This window comes from Cyprinodon variegatus, unplaced genomic scaffold (assembly GCF_000732505.1).
Source record: "Cyprinodon variegatus isolate N-32 unplaced genomic scaffold, C_variegatus-1.0 Scaffold445, whole genome shotgun sequence".
NCBI lineage: Eukaryota > Metazoa > Chordata > Actinopteri > Cyprinodontiformes > Cyprinodontidae > Cyprinodon > Cyprinodon variegatus.
The window spans coordinates 258,759-270,261 of NW_015150898.1; the positions used below are offsets into that span (position 1 = coordinate 258,759).

Here is an 11,503-nt window from a genome sequence, read left to right on the forward strand (position 1 = left end):
CCATCCATCCATCCATCCATCCATCCATCCATCCATCCATCCATCCATCCATCCATCCATCCATCCATCCATCTTCCTAAAATATTGATGTGAAATACACACAGAGACCCTGGTCATGTTAGATGTTTCCGAATCGTCTTCAGCAATGAATCGGTTTATTCTCTTACTACCAAAAGTTTGGGCATGTAGCTGTCTGGTCAAAATGACTTTGGATGTCTTTGGTCAGAGAACCACAGGATAGGGAGGCATGCTGAGGAGATTCAAACACCGAACTGAGGTGACAGTAAAACAAAGCCAGCTCTTTTGTGTGCTTTGCAGTAACACTGCAGAAGCATAGAAGTAAGAGGCCAGTTATCATTATATGTGCCCATCATCATCCTGCCTGCAGGCCCAGTTTTCTTTTCCCTTTGATACTTTTGTCTAAAACCTGAAAAGTCCCCAGAAGACGTCCCTGCGCTGTCTAATTAATTTTCCACTGGGTTTGTGAACAGACACATCCTTTTGTCTGTATTAAAAAAATGATCAAAGCAAAACAAGTTTTTAACCTTTTTTTATTTTTTTTATTTTACCATGTATATCAGCGAGCGTTTGTGTTGGTTAAGCAGAATGTGTGTGAGGAAACAAAAGGTGACTGATGGAGCAAACGAGCGGTGATGAAACCAACAGAAAGTCCTGCTGGATGAAACAGTAATTAATTTTCTTTATTTTACAATCCTCAAGTTTCAGCACTTTAATTGAATAAAAGAAACCTGTGTGTGACTCCATGAGCACTGTCATGTCTGTATAGATAAACTACGTGACGCATGATTTGGTTGAAGACCTGGCTGGTTTTCTTATTGTGATTGTGGGAGGACAAAAGGATGAAATTGGCTCGCTGTCAGACAGTTGTCCAGGAGAAGCTCGCCACCCTTTTGTCTCATGTCTGCCACCTCTAAAGCCGTCAGTGCTGCTTTTCAAGTCTGCAGCATCCTCTTGTCTTCACCTTCTGCCCTTTTCCTCCTCCTCCTCACTTCTAGCCCCTATTAATTCATTCTGAAGCCCCTTTGTCTACAGCTGATCTCTCCCTCTGATAGTCCCAGTAAACTAAGTATGAGACAAAGAGCGAAAAAAGAAAGGATTTAGTGCTTCAACTACAGCTGTTGCCTTCCTAGTTGGTGCCTTATGTTTTATATCACTAAATTACACCATAGAATCAAACACTGGGGAAAATATACTGCAGTACTGTAGGAAATCTCCCTAAATTATGATGAAAGACTTTATTTTACTGGCTTTACTCAGAGCTTCTGAATACCACCATACCTATGGACAAAATAAGTACATACAAATAAATATACAGTATCCAAGTAAATGGTTTCGTTACTGACAGTTTTTTTTTTTTTTTAACTAATATAATTCTAAAAAGTTCCCTGCTTTAGGACAATAATTTGAAGAGTTCTCACTTGAAATATATGTTCAGGGTCTATATTATTTTTCCTCTTCTAGAGACTTAATTTACCTCAAAGTGGGATGGGTTGAACATTTAGTTTTGAACATTGATTAATTTATTCAAAAATAATTGTTTTATACTAAAACATAGGTTCTGTTTTGGCTTTTTCCAAACTCCCAATCCCAGCTGTATGATGCTGTCATCTCCATGTTTCGTCGTCGGTGATTGGAGAATCTGCTGAAGCTTTTTATATTAGCTTTTAAAATTTTCTTTTCGTTTCTGGAGCATCTTTTTCAAAGTGTTTGCTGCGTATCCTAGACTATTTGCGTCAAAAATAATTCTCGATACTTCTGCATTACGAGCAAATGTGTGAAGTACACAAATGAAAACAGATTTTCTTACCTTTCTTACCTTACCTGTGGAACTCCCCCAGTGTCACCCTCCTGCTTCTTGGCTACATTTCTCATTAATTCCCACCAGATTGGATTGATATTTTTGTTTCAGTAAGTTATGAATTAGCTGTTTTCTTTCAACTAGAAGACACTTTCTTTCAGTGTGATGCTGCCTTTCCCTGTGTGTGCCACCTTTTGTATGACATTGCTGTATCATACAACTTTTGAGATTAGGCTCATCTTTAAAAAAGCTGAACAAAATCCTATAACTCTCACAGCCAAAAAACTGTTTTAGTAATTAGGCATTTGCTGAAAAAAGGAACAGTTGCTGTCAGTGTGCAGGTTAGCTGCAAGAAGAGCTTTGAACTTAAATAATTGCATTCTACCTCACATCACTGTTTCTGATCTGAGAGAAATTATAGTTTGTTCACATGGCAGATTTAGGAAAGTCCAGGTAGCTGCTTCCTGGAGGCAGCTGCTGCTCTGTGGGCAGGATTCAGTAAGATTACTCAGACATGCATGAACCAATCCTAATACAACTTATTTTCCCAAAAGATCTTTGGGTTTACACCCATTTGGACTTTTTTTTTACTGATTAGATTACTTCAGAAGATTTTTAGCTTCTCTGGATTTAAGGGTAACAGAGCAAAGGGGTTAAACACACATCAACACCAAACTTTTCAATTTATTGATTATATTTTGGAAATTATGCACTATTTTTTTTCCAAAAAAAACAACCCAGACTTACTTTGTGATGGTTTATTATGTACCATGTAAGTTAAATATGTTGAAATTTGTTTTTAACTGACTGTAGCTGGTTAAATGGGGTTATTGTTCCAGAATAAAGAGGACTTAATACAAATGTACTTTAAACTTTTGAGGTATTTATTTGTAAAAATGTGATTTCATCTTTTTCCCTATTCACAGCAAAAAGAACTTAAAAGCACATGTTACAATAAAGTTTTTCTCTTTGTCTCATATCTAGGGTAACGGCTCTTCATTAACAGATCTTTCTCCTTCCTTTTCTATAAAAACACAAGGTACAAACCTTTTTTAATTTGTTTATTATATTTAGACAGTTCAATAATAATTCATTAAAATCTGTTTTTTATTTGAATAGAATTTTTCATGTTTTTGGATTTCTTCACAAACAATAACATTTGAACCTGGAATAGAAAAGAAGAGCTATTTTTGTTTTTTATTTTGACATTTTCTAATGTGATAAAATATTCTCTTGACAGACTCCTGTACAAAAGAGAAACTCTGGGATAGTGAGGATGTTGTTAAACTCAAAGATCAGAGAAGGATGCTGTCTTGTTCACCACCCTCAGTTCCCCCTCCGCCTCCTCCTCTAACGCTGGGTTCTCTCAGAACATCGTCAGCATTTGGTAAGTTATAATCATCTTTGGTTCAATAAAAGTAATGGACTCCATCTGAATACCTCAAATGAGTAAAGACACTAAAGCCATGGGGAAAGTGCATCACTGGCCTCCACAATAAGTTCTATCTAGTAAGGAAGGAGCTAGAAGGAAGCAGGATGCTTCCTAGTACCAATAATCAAGCATAGGGATCTCCTGACGTTCCCAGCTGTATGGTTGCCCTTAACCCTTTCCATGACAGGAAGTATAGACACAGCCCCTCTGATGAACAGAAATAAAAGATTACTTCATGATTTACACACCTTCTTATGTTCTGGGTTTTATAAAGGAAAACTTTAGCTGTTAGCTACAGTGTGCCCCAAATTTGACCACTGAATTCATGGGTAATGATGTCCATAATGTTAAACGGTGTCCAGATTCAGCAGAGCAGTCCAAAGTTCCTTTCTTACCCAGGATAGATCTCTTACTGTTGACCCTAAAGGTGAAATGATAGGAGTTAGGAGCTACAATTTGAAGCATCAGGATAGAGCCTTGGTTTTGTCAGTTTTCTGAAACAAATTGTCCCACTACCTTTATAGATCTGGAGGTTTATGAACATGTCCCCTGATGTATTTTGTGGGAGTGTTGTAGGAGTGTAGGGTGCTTTATTTTAAAGGCTTTCTAGTACTTGTTGACAAAAAGGAAAAGCTGTGTTTGCGCAAAGTTCCATTTGTCCAGTGCTGGTTGAACTCTGCAATGAGATCTCCCTTAAAGTCAGGATAAACCTTCACATCTCCTGGAATAGGTTGGAGAGGACGGCTTAGGAGAAGATTGTCACTGAGCTAAGATCTTTCCTCCTGGTCTAATTACTGTACAGCCTGATCATAGATAACAATGAATTAATGGAAAATACTCAAACATTAACCTTTGATATATACCTTCCCTTCAGCTTTCATCCCATCTGTTCAAGAATGTCATCGGTCTCCATCCTCTGACCTTCACACAGACTATAGTTATAACTACGTTAGAATCCCTAACTCTGCCCTTGAACACACGACCAAAGAGCTGAAGCTACACAGCTCCCCTCATCAGTCTGGTCCATACGAAGCTGAGAGACATGACGTCCTGCAGCTCTACAGACACAGTAAGAACAAAAACAAGACCAATGCTTTACATCAGTTGCTTTTTCCAGTTCCTGGAAGCACATTTTTCCTCCCCTATCTTCTCTTGTACAGCAATACAGCATGTGAAGGTTATTTGTTTATTGATTTGTTTGAAAATGTCAGGTTCAGTCAAACAGAGCGAGCAACTCGGCAGCTATTTTCCATCCATATTGTAAACTCTGATTATTTTCTAAATCTTTTATATATGACTAGATGATTCACACTGTGTACATTAGTTTGTTGATATAAAGGGTTAAATTATCGCTTAAATATTACTCTGCAAGGGAGATAAAACACAAAATAAGCAGGACACAAACAAAGATATTTAATACTGTTTAATAACAAAAGTGAAAATGAGGCAATTTAAAAATGTAAAAAAAAAAAAATTACATTTCCAACCAAATATTTTAATGTTTGGGAATAAAACATAAAAAAAAAAAAATCAATGCATAAATGGAAAAATGTATCTCATAGTTACCAGAACAGAGGTGAAGAGTAATTCATCAGAAATAATGTGGCTAAAAAATGTTGTTAAACCATGATGTGAATTAACGCCCGAAATACTCTTCCCCCCCAATCAGAGGATGACTCCATCAGGTACGCCCACCTCGACGTTGCTCCCATGGAAACGGCTCAAAGTGTGGGGGTGGAGCATGTTCAGGGCAGAGAGGACAGGCTGACTCAGCTGGAGAGCAGGTGGCGGGGGCCACCAAGCTGACTCTGCCACGCCAAACTCCAAAAGCACTTCAGAGCAGTTTCCTACTGCAGCTTCCCTCCCGTCCCCTCCTCCGAATGAGCAGGAAAAGCTGCCTGCAATCGGCCATTTGAACCTCTGCTGTAATCAAGCACACCCACAGGTTCTCCAGCGTGCTGTCATTTCCACAAGCAATCCATTCCACTGCAAGTATGATAGTGTGTGGGTCGTCTTTATGCTGCTGCTATCTTGTTAAATGTAATTTGTTTATGAATTAGTGTTTGTCTTGGACAGAATGCACTTATAACTGTGTTTTTACATGACTGGTGCTTCAGTAAAATCTGACTTAATTAGGAAGGAATGGCACCAAAGTCATGGTTGATTTAGACAACAAACAGCTATTTGGAAATGATTTAGACATTTACAAACAGCCATTGTTTGGGTTTGTAGCAAGATGTGATCTCACAATGAGATCAACACCCCTATGTTTAGTTAAACCAACAGTTGAGTGTAATAGTCCCATCTCATAGAGCTATCATTCCACATCAAAGCAGCAAAGCGCTCTGTTGAAATAAGCGGCTTAGAGTTGGATCTCCATTGCAAATGACATTAATCTGAGCCCGTGTGGGCTGAGCAGGACACATAGCCGAGTTATCAGCCGGCCGCTGACATTATTCATCTTAGAAATCAATGCTTCTGCTGCAGCGGCTCTCTGAGGGAAAGCACCAATGATGGAAAAGGACAATTTGAGGTGCAGCTTCTCAAATTTCAAACATCATTAGACAAACTTTAAGCTATTTAATATTTTACAGCTTCAGTTTTCTACCTAATGTCTCTGAGGAAGAGAAGACAAGAAAACAAGTCATGAAAATGTAACACTATACCAATTATATCCTGTTAAATGTTTTTTTTTTTTTTACTGTAATACATGTAAATAACAAATTAACTTTATCAAAAACAAAAAAAAAACAGTTCTTCACATACATTAAATATGTTTAGGACCTCATCTATGTGTACTGCTGGCTTCTATATTTATGAAAATTAAATGTTGGGACTTTATGTTCTTGTATTAACCCCTTGTTTTCTTTTATTTACATCTTGTTAATCAAATCCATTATTTCAGTAGACCATCTTATAATGAGTGCCAGTGATGGTAGCAAAATGTGAATAGAAATATTCTACTGAATAACAAGTATAATGTGGCCCTAAGTGCTAAAATTGCTTTTTTGCATTACTTATTTTATCTTACTAATCACAATAGATTCTATTGGTATGATTGTTTTCCATTAGTAACTTGTTTTATTTGATCACTTAGTTGAACAAAGAATGTGAATCTGATTTGCAAACTGTGTAAAATGATTCATTCATTTACTCATAAAAAATAGGAACCTGTGCATGTTTTTTTTTCTTCAGTAGTTGAGAGGAATGTCTTTCCACAGTTCAAACAGGCTGTTTTAGGTTCAACTGCTCTTTTATGAGCCTTCAGGTCCCTCACAGCTCGTTGTGCTGCAGACCCTGACGCGAAATCTTATTGGACAAGTCCTGCAGGTGTTTCTTCATCTGAAATCACAAAGAGACAGGCACGGGTTAGTGAGAGAGTTTTATCCCTGCAGCACTGAGATTTACAGGGACCTTAAATATCACTTTAGTTTCTACTGTGTTACAACAGAATGATATATAGATAGAGGGTACGAGACCAATTGAGATTGTTTTATTCCCCTGGTTTTACTCAGCAAATTGACATTATGTTTAATGATTAAAAAAAATGTAATTTTAAACATTTTCTCTGGAACTGACTAAAGCTCTAAATAACAAAAAGGTTTTCAGCCATCAGAGCAAAGAGATCATGTCCACATTTATTGTTGCACAAAAATTGTACCAATGTTTTTATGTAGAAAGAGTTTCTGAGTTACTTTCTGACCTGGAAAACCCTAGAAAGTGGAAATTATGCACCAAAAGCCTGACCAGCACAGACAAACCCACCTTCCACATTCAAGATGGCTGCTACACCTATCAGCAGAAGTAAACGTTCTGAGAGGGGTCTGGCTGCAGACCTGCACAGTTTAGTACAGCACTATTTCAACCACTAATTCCTATTTGTGCTATTTTTTTAATTGTTATATGAACAAATATTGTAACACATGGGGTAGCATTTTAGTTATTGTAACAGTGGCTGTAGGGACCAGCTTTAAGTAATGCAGATTGTGGGCCTCCATGTATTGTTTTTGAACTTTACACAAGCAGTGAAGTGGGGGATGCCATCACCTAGGAGATTATGTCACTCTGACTTCCTGGCTCTAAAGTAAATGGAAAGCAGCGTAAGCCCCACTTGTAATTACAGCGTTTGGGTTCAGATGATCATCTAATCAGTACAGCATGAAGCAGAACAATGTGAAATACAACATAATGGAATTTCACCCACTGGCTCTTTCTTTTCCCCCAAATGGAGCAGAGTACGAGTACAAAAGAGAGATCTCAGTGGGTAGTCTTAGCCTGCTTTACTCATAACATCCAGCAGGAGGCGCCTCCTTTGGTGGCAAAATAAGTCCAACTGCTGCCTTTATAAATCATCTTAAAACAAGTTAATGGTTGAAAGTAGAAAATCTTTTAAAGCAGTCAACAGATCAAAGAATAACATGATGTTAAGCCCATAAAAACTCTAATTTAAGAAAAAACAATTATTCAAAAAGCATAAAAAAGAGCCACATTGATCAACCTTTTTCATTTTTACTACCGACCGGTAACCCGGGCAACTGATGGTGTCTCTAGTGGTAAGATGGATGCTGGGCTGATGCTGCTAAAAATTGGTTCATTTTATATCATGTAACAAGTTAAATCCCTAATTGGTGAAAACGTTAATTGATACTAATGAAAATTAGATGTAAAAAAATCATGTATGTGTGTTTTAATCGCAGGCTACTCAAGTGTTTAACCACAATGTGTGTAGTGCTCAGTTCCTGCAGAATACAGGAGCCTGGATCACAGAAACTATCTTCATTTAAAAGGTTGGATGGTTTGTTGGTTCAGACCACAGAGATCAGATTCTATGACTTTGGGGGCACAAAGGCAGGGTTTCAATGCAGACTTGAGACTAGAGAAATGTTTGGAGTTTTCCCTTTTTTTAGTTTTTCAGATGGAGATAAGTTTGGTAAATGTTTTCATTTCTTATTTATTCATTCAACCCCTATGGCTAAAAAGATTAAGATGAAACACAAATGTATGCTTTGAAAAAATATTGATTAGTTAAACGAATCCACATCATAATTGTGACCAAAAAACACTTTAGGGACTAAAATTAAATAGAGAATACAAGAACGTCTTACATAGTTCTAAATTTGAGCGAAAACCCCATAAGACTTGGCCTGGATCTACTTTGTTAAATCTGAATATTGTACTTTAAATAATCTAAATTTGCTAATGCTATTTCAAATGGAAACAGGCTGTTACAGATGGAATTTACCTAGAGAGTAATATTTAGATTAAACCAGAGCCTTATGCCATACAGCTCAATGTGAAGCGTACTACAGCATTGTTTTGTTTCTGAAATCAAAGAGCAACCAAAACATAAAGCCATGCCACACCAAACCTGTCTGCAGTGATTTCTGCAAGCAGAACGGGGAGCTCACTGCTTTGCATTTCAGATGAACACGTTTTCACCATGGAAAACAATCTGCAGTTCACAAACAATAACAGGTGAACAGTGACATAACAAACGGCTACTAACATGTTCTCAGAACACAACTTCTGAATCAGCCTGGGGTGACCATCAATTTTTGAAAAAGTAGACCACTTTGGTTCATGCAGAGCTGCTTCTGGATGCCGTATTGATACTTCCTTGTATCTAGCTGGGTAGAGAGCACCAGTACTGGGGAGAGGCAGTGGCTGACTGGTGTTTGTGCTGGAGGTAAGTCAGGTGGACGAGCAGTACTTCTACAGCTAAATTAAAACAGCTTTTTTTAAAAGCCACCTAAAAGCCTCTTCAGAGCATTCCGTATTTCACGCTTTGTGAAACTTTCCTTTATATTTAATTCTTAGTGGGAAAAAGCTTTGTATCGGCTGCACTTCGTTAACCTATGTCACAACCACAACCAGTCCCTGATTGGTTGCTGTAACGTAATTTAACAGAAAAGTTGAGATTTTAAAACCTCAGCCTTTGGCATTCTCTTCTCTCCACGCGGTGCCGCTGTTTGACAACACCTTAGATCTCACCTGATACTGGTGAGAGCGGTCGCTGTTTCGCATTAAGGCTCTTTAATGGGGGCACTGCCTACCTTTGAAACGCTGCTATATGTAATAAAAAAATCAATGCCTCTATTCAACAATATTAAGAATTTCAGAAAAAATGTTTATCCAGACTTGAGAAATAATAAAACAGTTTTCAGGAGCCCGACTGAACCCAGCGTAAATAATTAATTTCTGGTTAAAACATACAATAATCAGCATGTTTTAAATATAAGGTTTAAAAAGTTCATATTTGGGCTTGAAAAAATTTCTGCTTTGTTACAAAGGCTCTAACTGGAGTTTCAGAGTAACTCTTTTTCTTTCTTCTTTTATTAAATGAAATGTCCTTTTTTTTTTTACCTTGTATCCCATCTCCCTTGTCTTCTCAGCGAGTGTGTTGTACTTCTCCTGGTTCCTCTTGATGTGCTCTTTGTCACCCAGAGACTCGACATGTTGCAGCTTCTGGTGAGACAGCTGCAGCTGCTCCTGGTAATGGCTGTGCTTCTCCACCTTGGTCTCAAAGTGACGCAGCTCTTCCTGAGTGAACACAGAAAAGAAGGCTATGAACCGAACGAGGCGGGTTCAACCTCATTACATGCACGGTGCAGCTGAAAAACACTTGAAACAGTGAATAAAGCAGAAATGCTGGTGTAAACTCCAGCTGAATGTGGCCCTGTGATCCATCTGATCTTGGCTTCGATACCAAGTGGCGGGCAAAATAATACATTTGATACTGCTTCCACTAAAAGAGCCCTTGAGTTATACGTTTCTAAGCTGAACCTCTTGAGTTAAAATGTGCTGATATAAAACTGTTTCCTAGAGGCAGACTGACACAGAATCATCCCCAACCAGCTAAAATTGCTGTGAGCCTCACCTTGAGAGACTCCAACTCATCTTTGCTGAGGTTTGCCCTCTTTGCAGCCTCCCACAGTTCAATCACACGCGGCTCCCGAAACTCTGCAGAGCAACGGTAGAGAGGCAGAAAGATGAAGAGATAATATAGAGAGTTTAAAACAGCTCTAAAATGGGCACAAAGCTCTGAGCACAGTCAGTGGATGTTTTACTGTGTTTACATTTATTCTGCACATAAATTATGGATGACCAGCGTTCCCAAATATTTTCACAGGCAAAACTTTTAAGAACTTCTTGGCTAATATTTAAAGATTTGTTGTTTAGCTTTCCCATCCCAGATGCAGCGTTTACTTTTAATTCACCAGACATACTCTTACAACACTGTGGATAAGATTAGAAGCAAATATAAATTGAAAGGTAAAGCAGTACCTATTTGATGAATTTGTTCATTCTGTCTGTTAGAAGGAAAACACAGCAAGATTCTGATTAGGCTTTTCCTGACAGACCGTTTAGGTTTTTAATTTTCCCCCTAAGCAGTAGAAGCAGACATTCTCATTACTGTGATTAAATGTAAGACACAGCGACCATCATAGTGAATCTGTCCTGTAGGTAGTTTAGCAGAGGTTGTCATTTTGAATCCAACAGAATAAGAAGGAACAATGAAATTATCTCCAAGTCAAAGCCAACTGCACTAAGTGGTTTGATAAGTGTAGACACCAACACTGATGAGCTTTTAGTTGCATTTCTTTTAATTGAAAAGAAACAAGAAAAAAAATAAATAAATAAACTGTCTCTTGGTACTTAACTGACAACAAGTAATTTAATATTCCAATTACTTGTTAACGGATCAGTGGCTTTCTAGTAAAATATAAATAACTATACATATATTGAAGGGTTGGGTTGGATAAAGAATGACAGATTACACAAAATCCATCTAGCAAATGCCAAAGAGTTTACATCTAAACAACACCAGACATCCCAAGGCTCCCAGAAGTTCCAGGAGTCTCCCTGATATAGATAGTTGTTCACAGATGCCCATGAGTCGGATAAATTATCCTGGATTTTAGATTATGTGAGGTGCTTTTTTAATATGAGTGAGAGCGTGCAGGCAATACAATAATTCGTACATCATGTGTGATAAGCATCTCCCTGAGATGAGTTTTTGGAACTTGGGATGTCACATAAAACAAGAACATTTTACCACTGGTGTCCCATTTACACGCAGAGCAAACAGCGAGTGGCAGCAACTACAGCTGCACTGTCCAATGATATAATATCTTTAGGAACATGCAAATCCTTTGATTAGCAGGGAGACTGATCAATTAAATAAGACTTGGCTGAAGATGTTACCAAAAAACCTATGAATCCCCATCACAGAGGAGGACCACCTAGTATGA

The 11,503-nt window shown here is 38.0% G+C and overlaps 2 protein-coding genes across 2 annotated transcripts in view; one reads left to right on the forward strand and one right to left on the reverse strand.

The window, feature by feature from the left end:
• The window catches only part of LOC107093766 (protein Dok-7-like), a 27,056-nt gene extending 21,271 nt beyond the window's left edge, over nt 1-5,785 (forward strand). The window contains exons 9-12 of the mRNA XM_015389028.1: nt 2,804-2,858; nt 3,060-3,206; nt 4,126-4,320; nt 4,921-5,785. Coding sequence (XP_015244514.1) covers nt 2,804-2,858; nt 3,060-3,206; nt 4,126-4,320; nt 4,921-5,057 — 534 coding nt within the window. The 3' untranslated portion in view covers nt 5,058-5,785. The remainder of the gene's footprint in view (nt 1-2,803; nt 2,859-3,059; nt 3,207-4,125; nt 4,321-4,920) is intronic.
• A 313-nt stretch (nt 5,786-6,098) lies between these two features.
• Nucleotides 6,099-11,503, reverse strand: part of lrpap1 (LDL receptor related protein associated protein 1) — a 19,911-nt gene continuing 14,506 nt past the window's right edge. The window contains exons 6-8 of the mRNA XM_015389027.1: nt 10,129-10,211; nt 9,615-9,791; nt 6,099-6,593 (exon numbers count right to left, since the gene is read on the reverse strand). Of these exons, the coding sequence (XP_015244513.1) occupies nt 6,525-6,593; nt 9,615-9,791; nt 10,129-10,211 (329 nt within the window). The 3' untranslated portion in view covers nt 6,099-6,524. The remainder of the gene's footprint in view (nt 6,594-9,614; nt 9,792-10,128; nt 10,212-11,503) is intronic.